Here is a 13,456-nt window from a genome sequence, read left to right on the forward strand (position 1 = left end):
TCTTTTACTTTTTCATATTTTGGAGATGATGTGTTAAGTCATTTGCTGTCTGGCTGCTTGTGTTCTGTATCTGGTGCAGCGTGGCATAAGTAAATGTGAAATGATGGAGGGAAGACATGATAACTTCTGCAGTTATACTTACAAGTCCTTTCTATGTTTTTCTGCCCAGTGCCAAAGATGCAGTTTAAGGAATCTGTGTATGTAGCCAATGAAGATGATGGGCAGATTTCTGCCATGATATACAGGAGTGGGGATATCCGATACACATCCACTGTGAGATGCTATACAAGGCAAGGTTCAGCTCAGGTTATGATGGACTTCGAAGAACGTCCCAATATTGACAGTTCCATCATCACATTCCTTCCTGGTAGGTTCTTGATCTTATTTTAGAAGCCTTTTGTCTATCATGTTTTCTTTTGTTTTGCTTTGCTTTGCTTTGTTTGTTTCATTTTGCTGTGCTTTAATTGTGCCTTCTCATATAGAGTAGTGCCAAAAAGATCACTCTGGAAAACAAAGGTTTGGATTTTTTTCATACACAATGGGATGACGTGTCTATATTTGCTGTTTTCTTCACTTCTGACTTAGAGGGATAATTAATAAGAACCAAAAGAGTATATCTTCATTTAGGTTCAGTGCCTTTTTGATAGCAATAGCAGGTTTGGCATAACACAGCAGAAGCACAGATCTGCTGTCAGAAAGGAAACTTAAGAAGTTCTGCTCTTTGTTAAGCAGATTCCTGGCAAATACATTTGACTTGCACTGAAATGAGTAATAGATCTTTCAACAGCTCCCTAATTCCCGTTTGAATTTTTTCTCCCACCAAGGCTTTCCCAAGACTGCCCACAAATATCAGGTACTTAATATCTCACATCAGAGATGAAATGCAAATAAATCAAATGTTACTATGTTGAAAGAATATTGCCTATTTCTTTCTACTTGAACAGAAGACAGTTTGGTCTTCTAGCCTTTGAAGTTCACATGCATGTGATATTTTTTACAAGTTTTAAACAAGTTCTGTCATCAGCATGAAATCTTTGGTATGCCCTTATCACAGAACTTACAACCTTCATGTTTCTGTAGACATGTATCACAGTTCTCTTGAAAAAGTGAGTTGTTCAGTCTTTCTTTATTTAGGGCCTTAAGTGCTGTCCTGTATTCAAGCCTTTGCTATTGTTTCTGTGACACCAGGAAAGGGTCCAGCTAGTAAAAATTAATGGATCTGGGCCACTTAGGAAGTGACTTTCTCTTTTTTTGAGTGTTACCCTACCATTTCTCTGTAAAGACAAGTAGCAAAGAATTATATTTTGTCTCCATAGGCTTCCTAGGCCTGTTTAATATGCAGCAGTTTCATTTCAGTTTTCATGTAACAATAAACAGGATGAGTATTTTGCACTAATACATGCAAAGTGGACATACCAAATAGAAACTTGTCTTACATAAGTCCCAGAATGGGAGATTCCACTTTAATGAGTTTCCATAGAAAGGTAATGACTGCTAATTCTGCTTTCACTGCTGTCATTGCTCATTAACTTTTATGGTGTCGAGGTGGATGCCTTGGCCAGCAGGAGCATCCTGTGGTGCCTTGGGCTTGGAGAGAAGTTCTGTGTTAGAGCAAAGAACACCTAAGTTCTGCCTGATGCTACCTTCAGAACGATTGCAGGTGAAACAGAGAAGCCTTGCACACTGGTGCTTATGGATGATACTTTCCATGAAGAGGAGGAAGAACTACGCCTGGTTCTTGGCACTCCAAGAAGTGATTCTTCCTTTGGTGCCTCTATTGGCGAGCAGAACGAGACGCTGATAAAGATTCGTGATGACGCAGACAGTAAGAGAATAGCTTATTGTTACTGGCTTTTGGAAGCCCATTTGCGTGCTCTAAAACCATTTTTTTTTTCTTCCAATTACAGAGGCTATTATTAAGTTTGGTGAGACCAAATTTAGTGTAAGTGAACCGAAGGACACAAGGCAAGTAGCAATTGTGAAAATCCCAGTGCTTCGTCTGGGAGACACTTCCAAAGTTTCTGTTGTGAGAGTTCATACAAAGGATGGATCTGCTACTTCTGGAGAAGACTATCACCCTATATCAGAAGGTAGGATCATGCTTACCACATCCAATTATTTGTTTTCATTCATGACTGTAACACAATTTTTGAAAATTGAAATAACTTTGTCATTAGAGTACTTTGCAACCACATCCCAAAATGCATTTTCCTGTTTGAATTCAGTGTAGACAGATCTCCTGTGGTATACAACAGCCAAGTGCTGTTGGAATACCAATTATCAGTGAAGATATTTACAAAAGAATTGTGACGCCTTTGAAAACATCTGTAGCTCAAGAAATTGTGAGTTGGAAGACGTGTGAGTTAAACCTTAGTTATATTTGCAGAATGTAATAATATTACTCGGAAGAAATATCTACTTATAGGATATGATTGTGTGGTTGTTTCTTGAGCAATATCTTAAGATAACGGCATTTTCTGTATGTAGGAATTAATGTATATTTCTTTTTATTTTTCTATGTTCATAGTATTAAAGCTTTCCTTCTGTATTTCTGAATTCACTGCCTGCTGCTCTACACTGCTAATGAATGAAGAGAGAAGTTGTGCAACAGAATGAGAAATCTCTTAGCTGATAAACTTCTTTCCATTAGTAGCCCACCTGTGTGCTTTAAGCAACGACTAATGGAGTTTGTAGCATTATGATTTTTTTTTCTTTTAAAGTTTATGATAATGCATGATATTACTCTGTGTTTTAAGATTAATCATTCATGCTGGAGTGTTCTCATAGTTTCGGATAAACTATTTTGGCATCCAGTCCAGCTGGAATATATGACTTGCCTTTGAATATCCAGCAACAACATTGCACTGTATCTTCAAATTCCATCAGAGTGGCATTTGCCACTAGTGATATCTAAAGAAGCAACTTGTTAGCCACAAGAAAATCATCAACCCAGAGCTTGCTAATTCCAGTCACTTTGCTCCTGCAATTTAGAGTTTTGCTCTTTCCCCCTGAAAAGCACAGATTTTCTGGAGGAAGTGTTGCAAACTGAAAATCGGTAAAATTCTTAGCTGTCACACAGCTAAGAGTTCATATGTTTATTACACATAAGAGTATTTCCCTGGCTTAATAACACTTGGAATTGGAAGGATCATTAGATCACTTAATCAGACTCTCTGTGGATTGCAAGATTCTCCCAGTTTTCCCAAGTTACTTCTGTATTGATCCAAATAACTTTGGCTGGAGAAAATAATATCCTTTAGAAAGGGGATCCAGTCCTGGTTTGAAGGTTTTGGAGAGGAAGAGATAGAGGCAGTCTCTATCACCTAACTGTGCCTTATTTGCCATATACAATTCAGCTTTAATGCACAAAGGCTTTTTGTGCCTGTCCCTTTAGAGTGCAGAGTTCTTTATCAACTGGTGTATTTTGATTATGGTAGTGTTTCTATACACCAGTGAGAACATCACTTTCTGCAAGTTCATCTGGTCCTAAGTTTCTGTTGGTTATTTCTGTACATCTTTGAAGTAATTTTGACATTCTTTAAAAATAAAAATATTAGAAATGCACTTATTTTGTTATTATCACTCTCACGCTTTCCTGGCACAAGGGTTAAATAGTTTCTGTACTTTTTAATTCTTTAGTTGTTAATACAGTCAAGAATCACTACTCCCTAACTCGGTCAGTTGGTGGGTTGATCTTGGCTGGACAGCAAGTGCCCACCAAAGCTGCTCTGTGACTCACCCTCTTCAGCTACAGAGGAGAGAGAAAATATGACAGAAGGCTCACGGGTTGAGATAAGAAGAGGGAGAGATCACTCACCAATTATCAGCAAGGGGAAAACAGCTTCAACTTAGGAAAATTAATTTCATTTGTTACCAATCAAACCAGAGCACAGTGGTGGGAAATAAGACTGGATCTTAGAACTCATTCCTCCCACCCCTCCCCTCTTCTTGGGGTTAGCTTCACTCCCAAATTCCTTACCTCTGACCGGCTCGAGGGAATGGGAGTTGCAATCTGTTTATCACACGTTATTTCTGATGCTTCTTTCTCCTCACTCTTCTCTGCTCCAGCACAAGGTCCCACCCACAGGCTGCAGTCCTTCACCTTGGTCCTTCCCATAGTCTGCATCTCTTCATGAACTGCTCCAGTGAGGGTCTCTCACAAGTCCTGCCAGCAAACCTTCTCCACTGTGGGCTCCTCCCTGCATGGGGCCACAGGTCCTGCCAGGAGCCTGCTCCAATGCAGGCTTCCCCTAAGGTCACAGCCTCCTTTGGGCATCCAACTGCTTGATCATGGGTCCTTCACAGGCTGCAGGTGGATCCCTGCTCCACCATGGCCCTCCGTAGGCTACAGGGGCACGGCTGCCTCACCATGGGCTGCACCAGGGTCTGCAGGGGAATCCCAGCTCTGGTGCCTGGAGCACCTCCTGCCCCTCCTGCACTGACCTTGGTGTCTGCAGAGTGATGTCTCACATATTCTCCCTCCTCTTTCCCAGTTGCTGTGGTTCAGCACTTTTTTCCCTTCTTTAAACTGTTATCCCAGAGGCACTGCCACTGACACTGCTGGGCTCGGCCTTGGCCAGCAGTGGGTCCATCTTGGAGCCAGCTGACATATGGAGGATGCTTCTGGCAGCTGCTTGCAGAATCCATCCCTGTAGCTCCCCACTACCAAAGCCTTGCCATGCAAACCAAATAATCAGCTAAGGCTGAACTTTTTATCACCATGACTTAGGAAGTTTTTTCTGAGAAAATGATTTCCAAAAGACAATACTCCTGTGTAGCTACATCTTTGTTCTGTATTTTTGGTATATACCATTGCACTTATTACATTTTGTTGGAAAAAGATGTAACAATACTATTTATTTAGAATTCTTCATTCTTTTGGTTATTCACATATGTTACCAACATTTATGTAATTAGCCACAGATAATTTTCAAAACATTAAGTTCCATTAGACTGAATCTTGAGCTTTGCAAATCTCTTGATTTATATCTTATTTTCAGTGATTTCCGCATGTCTACTGCTATTCGTTACTATTATTTCTAGCATCAAATAGCTTAAACTACATTTGCAAGCATCTGTAATTTGAAAAGTGAGGATTATCTGCCGTCTCTCATGGCTGGACCTAGAAGCACAGCTTGTTATGAACAACGGATTTATTTTTAACTGTCTCATGTTTTCAGAAATTGAGTTCAGGGAGGGTGAAACACAGCATTTTGTGGAGATTGAAGTTCTCTTTGATGGGGTAAGGGAGATGAGAGAAGCCTTCACTGTTCACCTGAAGCCTGATGAGAACATGGTCGCAGAAATACAGGTAACAAATTCACACCAAGTCCTGAACAACAAAATCTGGTAAACAGACCTCTTACTTACTTTCTGGCTCATTGTTTTACTCTTCTTTTAGGATTTATTCATACCATCTTGGCTTGTATATTGAAAGACAAAAAGGCCATCCCAGCTGTCACAGTAACACCTAAACAAAAGAGTTTTTTGTCAAGGCAATAATGTTGATGGGGCCATAGTGTCAATGAAAGTCTTCAGGTTATCATTCCAGACATAGTCTTCTCATATAATCAGTCTTAGAAACTTATATCCTCTTGGAAACACTCTCTGGCAATACAATATAACCTCTATGCTATAAAAAGAGCAATTTCAGGTGAAATATGACTTCGGTTGTCAAAACTATGTTAATATTATTCCTATTGTGTAAGATGAAATAGCCTCACATTCTTATTATTTAGAGTTATATCTTACATAGTTTTAATTTAAACAGTATATATTCCTCTGATTTGGCATAAAGTGTTGTTGAAACTCTTTATCTGCTTCATCAGTGTCATACCATATATAGTCTGGCTCCAGACAGCCAGACAGTAGAGACATAGCCTTTGCTGATGACAAACACCCCATTTCCACCAGTCATTAGAGCATACAGTGTACGTTGGGGGCTCTAACAGAATACTGAAGTGATAACAAAAATGCTGGGAGACAAGGTTGAAAGTCTGGGATCTTCACTGTTCTGAAAAGAAGATTTTCATTTTAGCTCTTTGTTTTGCACTCTGCAGTGTATTTTCAGTGCCTCAACCCTTTCTCAACAACTCATCCAGATGAGGTTTTAGAACTTCCTTTGGAACAGTGTTGTGAAGGCTAGACATATTGTGATCGAGGTCCAGCTTGTTTATTTAAATTTTCACAGAGAACTGTTTCTGTCCTTTTCACTGTCAGACAGCCAAGGCCATTGTTTACATCGAAGAAATGAACAGCATGGCAGATGTTACCTTCCCCTCTGTCCCTCAAGTTGCATCTCTGTTGATATATGATGATACTTCTAAAGCCAAAGACAGAACCAGTCCTATTGCTGGCTATCCTGTCATCTGTATCACAGTGAGTATCTCTGTGCAAAAACAGAGCAAAGTCAGTATAAGGATTTTGTTCAGTGGGTTTTAGGTGGCCAGTACCAATCTATATGGTGACGAGTCACACATATTAGTCACACATATTAGTTCAAGCTAGAATTATCCTTAGAGCTAATCTAATTTGTCTGGATAATGAATCCATTTTCAGGAGGACAAAAAGCATAGAAAGATGTTTCACTTGTTCCTCACTAAGAATAATTTGATATTGATACTCACACTGTGTCTATGATTGCATGACCTTAGTATTTCCTGCGTTATCCTGCCTTAATTTGCAGGGTTAGAATCACTGGAGGTAACAGATGAGCCATTGTTTTCAATGAGTGTCACAGACTATAAAATGAGTGCTGGAGGAATTCAGGCTTCTTTCAATTTTTTTCACTAGTAGCTTTGCAACTGAAAAGTTTACATAAATATTCATATACCTTGAAGAGTGTTTTGTCCATCTTCAGTTTGTTTTTCTGCACATTCCTTTTGCACAGGAATGTCACAAGTTGAATGGTTCTTCTAAGTAAAAAAAAGAATCAAAGAAAATAAATCTTTGAATGCAAAGTGTATTTGCAGAATTAGATCAAAGGGAGAAGTTCAAATTAAGGTACTACGTAGGAGTGTAGTTTGTGCCTTCATAACTATGCCGTGTTTTCTCCTATAAATCAATTAAAAATAATACTTTTTATTTCAGTAAACACAACTAGATATACCTTTTAATCTACCCTAACAGGGCTAAATGCATCACTGTCAAAATAAGGTGATTGCTTATGAGATTGTCAGTTCCGTGTTGTCGAGTTTTGTGACTCTTGAAGACTTAAACTCTTTTTCCGTGGTGCAAGTAAATTCCTAACACATGTGCCTTGTTCTGCAGGCTTGTAATCCTAAGTATGAAGACTTTGACAAGACTGGTTCTATATGTGCCAGCGAGAACATCAATAATACCCTGACACAGTACAGGTGGCTTGTCAGTGCCCCCACTGGCCCCGATGGTGTGACCAGCCCCATGAAGGAGGTTGACTTTGACACCTTCTTCACCTCCTCTAAGATGATTACACTCGACTCTATTTACTTTCAAGCCGGCTCTCGTGTCCAGTGTGCAGCTCGGGCCGTGAATTCAGACGGGAATGAGGGTCTTGAGCTTATGAGCCCTATTGTCACTATAAGCACATCAGAAGGTAAGACGTCATCACCTACTGCAAAATTCACAGGTCTCTTTTGGATCCCAAATTCAGTCCTAGCAAAAGCTGGCTACGTGATCAGACATTTTAACATTACCATCTCAGCTTTTCTTCTGTTGTTGTTAGACATGGTGCAAAAATTGTCTTGACACAGCAAAGCATTGTATAAAGAGAAAGTTTTTCCTCTCTCCTAATTCTCCACATCTTTAAATAACAATCCACATAGCAAACTTGTATGTTCATGAGAACAACATATAACAAGCAGTGGAATTAGTGAAGCCTGGTTTCTGTTGACTTTTGAACTCGACTGCAGTAATGATGCAGTACAATCTCAGCTCCTATTGGGCATTGGAGAATCCACATAGGAGTGGCACATGAAAGCCTAGCCAGAAGAAAAACCTCATTTGGCATTCAGACCTCACTGGACACCTGAGAATTGATGTCTTCCTTGACTAAAGAGTAAAGCAACTGGGCCCAATAACAGGGTATGGACAATTTTTTCCCCTCGTCAAAGCATTCATAATTATTCGTCCTTCTTGTTATGTGAAACAGACTGGCTTTGTTATTGTAGTATTATTTGGATTACAGTTGACAAATTAGCAGAGCTAATTAGCTTAGTCTCAGGACTGAGTTGTCATGCATAAATTACTTCCAGTACCTGAGCTAACTTGTGATGTGGAAGGAAAGAAGTGCAATGATCAAAGCAACCTGCAAAAATCCTGAATATTTTCCACTTTGAAGATGCCTGACCTCCAGTGCATAGACCAAACTCTCAAAAGGAATTCAGATTGTGCAAAAAGGAAAAGTATTTAGTCTCTTTAGCAATGTTATTTGCATTTGAAGAAAAAAGAAAACAAACTAAAACCACCAACCAAAAAGTTGTCATGTGCAGAAAAGAAATTTTATTTCGTCCTGACAGAAGTTTCCAGCTTGGAGATGTTGAGGATGATGAGGTTGTCCAGAACCAATAAACTCTCCAAGAGGAGGTCCCTGCCTCCTCTTTTCTTGAAATCCCTCAGAAATGGGCAAAGAGAACTGTTTCGATTTGCCACATCTGCTTTCTTACTTGGAGTACCTTGTAATCCTTTGGTCATCACATAGAAAAGCACCAAAATACGAACACTTCTGCATTAAACTCTCCAACTAGAAGCTGCATATATCTCTGATCATGTGATTGCAAACCTAATTTTCTGGTCCTACAGACTTGGACTAATAATGGAACACATTGAACTAACACTGGAAAGGATTACCAAAATAAATTACATATTCTCCTTTCTTGGAGAAATTCAAAATTCAAATTAACAAGGCCTAAAGCAACTTGATCCAGCCTTGGAGCTGGCTCTATTCTATGCAGAATATTTCTAGATATCCTGTGACACAATCTTTCTAACTACACTTTTGTTACTAATAGATCAAGAGACTCATAAATCTCTGTGAGGGCATATCACTGCATACACCAATCCAGTGCCAGAACCAACAACACTGGTCAGGTGTCTTCTATAAAACTTAGGATAGTGGGAAGAATTAAAACATATGCCTCTGAAGACCTCTGTAAGAAAGTATGGCACTTGGCACTGGCTTTGCAAGTAAGGTTGACACATGCAACTGAACAGACACCAATGCAATATCATCACCTTGTTTTGAAAATGTGATCCTGTTGATCAAGTAATCATTTCTGTCTGAATCCTCTTTTGCATAGTTAATACCTCTGGAACATGCTTCTCAGAGTGTTTACCTGTCATTCAAGAAAATTCTCATTGTTTTGGATGCCTGTACTGTGGAAGACAAGCACACCTAAAATAGTGCAAGGGAAAGAACAGATTGTTTCCTGTGGGCATAAAGTAAGGTTGCTTTCTCTTTTTTCCCTTAGGTCTTTGTCAGCCTCGTATATCAGGAGTAGTTGGAGCAGAGCCATTCTCTGCCAAACTGCGCTACACTGGCCCAGAAGATCCCGACTATGCCAACCTCATCAAACTGACAGTCACAATGCCACATATTGATGGTATGAGAAAGTCAGCTGTGGAGTTAGGAGAACTGATACAACATGCTGTTATTCGAGCTATTTATTGGTCAAGTTATTTTGAGTAGACAAGTTAATAACGTAATCTTTAAACAATAGTAAACAAGAAAAATGTTATGAATGAATAAGTGCAGTTTGCAACAAGGTGCATAAGATACTGTATTGATACATAGTTTCTGATGTGAAGAATAGCATTTTCAGATTAACTGCATAATTTACATAAATTGATCTAGACCAATTTTAGCTTAATTTTTAAGCTTTGTAAAACTCCTTTGAAGTGCTTAGAAATATACCATTTAATTACTATTCACACTATATTTATTTTATAATATTTTATATTAATATATTTAATTATTAATAAGTTTAGAATTATTTTATTTGTCTATTTCATAGTATACAGACAGTTATTGTGGGTAAAATTGTCATACATATTTAGCATAACAACTTTCTTTGAATTCTAAAGTACAGTAATCAGTGTAAGTACAAAATACAAAAGCACATATGCAAAAATACATAAGCAAAATATGCTTAGTGTTTGAAAAGTCTGCCTAAATTAGGCAGGTCTGACAACTGACATGTAGTGATAGCGCTATAAATTAATGTTTTTAGGCATGCTGCCTGTTATTTCTACAAGAGAGCTCTCCAACTTTGAGCTGACACTTAGCCCTGATGGAACTAGGGTTGGAAACCATAAGTGCTCCAACCTGTTGGATTACACAGAGGTAAAGACCCACCATGGTTTTCTGACTGATGCCACCAAGAATCCAGATGTGATTGGAGAGACCATTCCCTATCAGTACAGCCCAACAATCAGAGGCTTCAATACCCTGCGCTTCTACCGCAACCTGAACCTGGAAGCCTGTTTGTGGGAGTTCAGTAGCTACTATGACATGTCCGAGCTCCTCACGGATTGTGGAGGCACCATTGGGACAGATGGACAGGTATGGAACTGGAACCTGACTTTATACTATACTCTTGTAATGAAATATTTCCCTTATAATACACCTGTGCTAGTAGGAATAAGAGAATGATTTGTTCTGAATGAAATTTGTTATGATTTTCTCCCAGTACAGTTATGGGTATTTCAGGCCAAACCAATCCCCTTTTTAGTGTATAGTGAGCCAGCTTAGTCTTTTCTTAAAAGGAAACCCTTCTGAAGAATTGCTTTTAGCATATAGATAGCACTGGGCTGTTCAATATTCGTTGTGGTATATCTTCAAATGCAGTTTTAAAACATTGTGGAGAGACCTCTTGCTGATAACAAAAGACTGCAGTGTCCTACCAGCAGCTTGGCTTTGCTGATCTCTTGTTCACTGCATAACGTGACCCATCAGTGCAGACAGCACAGTGCTCTCACATACTTGTTCGGGAAGCAAAAAATGTGCCAATATCGAATGGCTAAAGAACAGAGATGTGAAACTGGTTGGGGAGTTGAAACCAAGAGAATTGGAGAGAACTTCAGGTATACTTTGGAAAATAATTTCTAGAAATCCATAGTAATGTGGAAGGAAAAGGGTGCAGGATTTCTTCTGGAGCAGTGACAATGAAATTAATTCCTGGGTCTTCTCTGTGTAATTACTATGTAAGCCTGCCTGATCCCACTCAGGCTCTGGAGTACAGTGTCTGTAACTTTAAAGTTTATGTACAGGAAAATATATTTGGGGAACAATCCTACAGGCTGGAAGAAGGACTCATATGAGAGAAGTCTATCCACAGCAAACTCACTTTCCTAGTACAGTAGCATTCCTTGTTGAATTACTATGAAAAGAATGAGCCTGCTTTGTGAAATGGCCATAATTTCTTTTGATATTTTGCCAGGGATCTATCGTCTATGAGACCTCAGTAGACTTACTAGCACAAATTCATCTTTTTGATTCCCAAATGGCATAAAGCAGATATGGAAAGTGTGTCATTGCCCACAGAAACATACAAGCATATGCAACAAGAGGACCAAATTGCTACTAAAAGTGTAGTCACTGATGGACATGGAGATACCTAAATCAGATAAACTGATTTTGTTTGTTTGTTTTGATTTTTTTTTATAATTGCAAGCCTGAAGTCCTACCTTACTCCGTGGGTGTTCAGAGGTAATCATACAGTCAGTTTCCTGTAAAAGAAATTGCACCAGGATCTCTTCAGCATGTGATTACCTTCCTAACATTCTGCCCCTCTTAACTAGAGATTATGTACTCTAAATCAGAAGATGAGAACAAAATGGAGCTTCTGCCTGTCTCAGGTACAAAGGCCTTGATGGATATGTCATCTCAGTGCTTTGTCATCAGTTCTGGTTCCTTGTCTGTTTCAGAGACCAATTCAATGTCTCTGCCTTCATGTTGGAAGCTCACAGTCCATGTTCTGCTTAGGCTTGGCCTTTGCTGAAAGCAGATCCTCCTACAGATGCATTCCACAAGATCTATGAACCTGTCAGAGGGAAAGAGAAGGCATCCAAGCGTGGGATGTAAACCTTACACATTCCCACAAGATAAAAATGATGGCAGTCTTCACTGTTTTTAGAATGATTTCATTTCTTCATTGCTTCGACTCATCATTCTTTGACTATCTCCTTATGCCCAGGCAATATGCAACCATGTATTCTTATTTCCCATACAACACAACCATAAGCACACACAACCTGAGCATCTCGAACTATGCAAGCCACTTCTCCCTCAGTGAAAAGGAAGGAAGACCTGGTATGAATCCTTTCCATTTTAAATACTTCTGTGTCCTTTAGAGAAAAGGCTGAAGAGTTGCTTTAGACAAATATGTATCTAAACAAAACCTCATGATTTATGTCTATGTTCATATAAGCAGAGGAGGAAATAAGTACCATTTGAATATTTTAGTAGATTGAAAGAACCTGTATTTTCAGTTTTGGAGGACATGCATAAGTGGAACTGCAGCCAGAGAAGGGAGCTGTACTTTCCTTAGGCTTCACAGGCATTAATGTACTTTATGTAAGCTCTCTCGTTTACAAGCAGAGAGGGATCAACGTGAGCTGGGAGAGCCATGAAACTGCAGCTGAAGTCATCCTTTAGTGCCTTCTAAGCTATGGAAAAAAGGTTACAGTGTGTTAAGTGAAATATCAAGCTGAATTACTTCTAGCGGTGAAGCATTGCCCCGCAGCCAGTACGCGCTTCACTGCCCCCCCGGTTTTCCCCACCTCCATTTAATTCTTCTCCAGGTTTGGTCTTTATCTTCACATGACCCCCTCCAGCTGAGAGGGGAGGCAGTCAGTGCCCTATCTCTGTGGTTGTCACCATTGTTGTTTTTTTCTCCTTCAGTGAACAATTAATAATCCTCTTCTGTGAGAGGAAAGCTGGCAGCTATGGTTTTCACCTTTTTTTTTTTTTTGCAGACAAAGGAAGCCTAAATTCTATTATACAGACAGAACAGATAAATAACAAAAACACTCTTGCCATATCCTGCCACCACTGTAAATTTAATATCTTGAATTTACCAGATACTTTGGCTAGTTCTTTAGGCTCAAAATTTTGTTTCTGGATTCTACTTCTCCAGTACCTGTATGGTCAAACAAAGATAGCCATGTTGACTCAGACAGAGAGATTTTATGCTAAGAACTGGCAATATCTTAAATGATGTGGACCTTCACTTTATCGGAGATCCTGCTATGGTAGGGGGAGAAGATGAACTTTAGTAAGCAAGAAGTGAGGTAGGAGACCTACAGCTGGTGCACTTCTTCTGGCACAACTCCTAGCATTTGCTGAAGGCTGCAGCTGTCTTAGCCAGTTCCCATGAACTCATGAACTATCATAATACATACAGAGAAGGTCTTAGTTTTGGTTTTTTTTTTCTCTTTGAGGCCTTTTGATTGTGACCCACTCCCAATTATTGTGTGCATG

At 39.3% G+C, this 13,456-nt stretch overlaps 1 protein-coding gene across 2 annotated transcripts in view; it reads left to right on the forward strand.

Annotated features, from left to right (window-relative positions):
• FREM2 (FRAS1 related extracellular matrix 2) overlaps positions 1 to 13,456 on the forward strand; it is a 121,403-nt gene that overhangs the window by 85,184 nt on the left and 22,763 nt on the right. The window contains exons 9-16 of one of the 2 annotated variants that reach the window (XM_063391980.1): positions 170 to 367; positions 1,661 to 1,825; positions 1,908 to 2,090; positions 5,181 to 5,311; positions 6,220 to 6,378; positions 7,270 to 7,573; positions 9,447 to 9,578; positions 10,206 to 10,537. In XM_063391980.1, coding sequence (XP_063248050.1) covers positions 170 to 367; positions 1,661 to 1,825; positions 1,908 to 2,090; positions 5,181 to 5,311; positions 6,220 to 6,378; positions 7,270 to 7,573; positions 9,447 to 9,578; positions 10,206 to 10,537 — 1,604 coding nt within the window. Of the gene's footprint in view, positions 1 to 169; positions 368 to 1,660; positions 1,826 to 1,907; positions 2,091 to 2,535; positions 3,613 to 5,180; positions 5,312 to 6,219; positions 6,379 to 7,269; positions 7,574 to 9,446; positions 9,579 to 10,205; positions 10,538 to 13,456 lie in introns of those variants that run through there. The other variant, XM_063391981.1, reaches the window with a different exon arrangement.

This window comes from Prinia subflava, chromosome 3 (assembly GCF_021018805.1).
Source record: "Prinia subflava isolate CZ2003 ecotype Zambia chromosome 3, Cam_Psub_1.2, whole genome shotgun sequence".
NCBI lineage: Eukaryota > Metazoa > Chordata > Aves > Passeriformes > Cisticolidae > Prinia > Prinia subflava.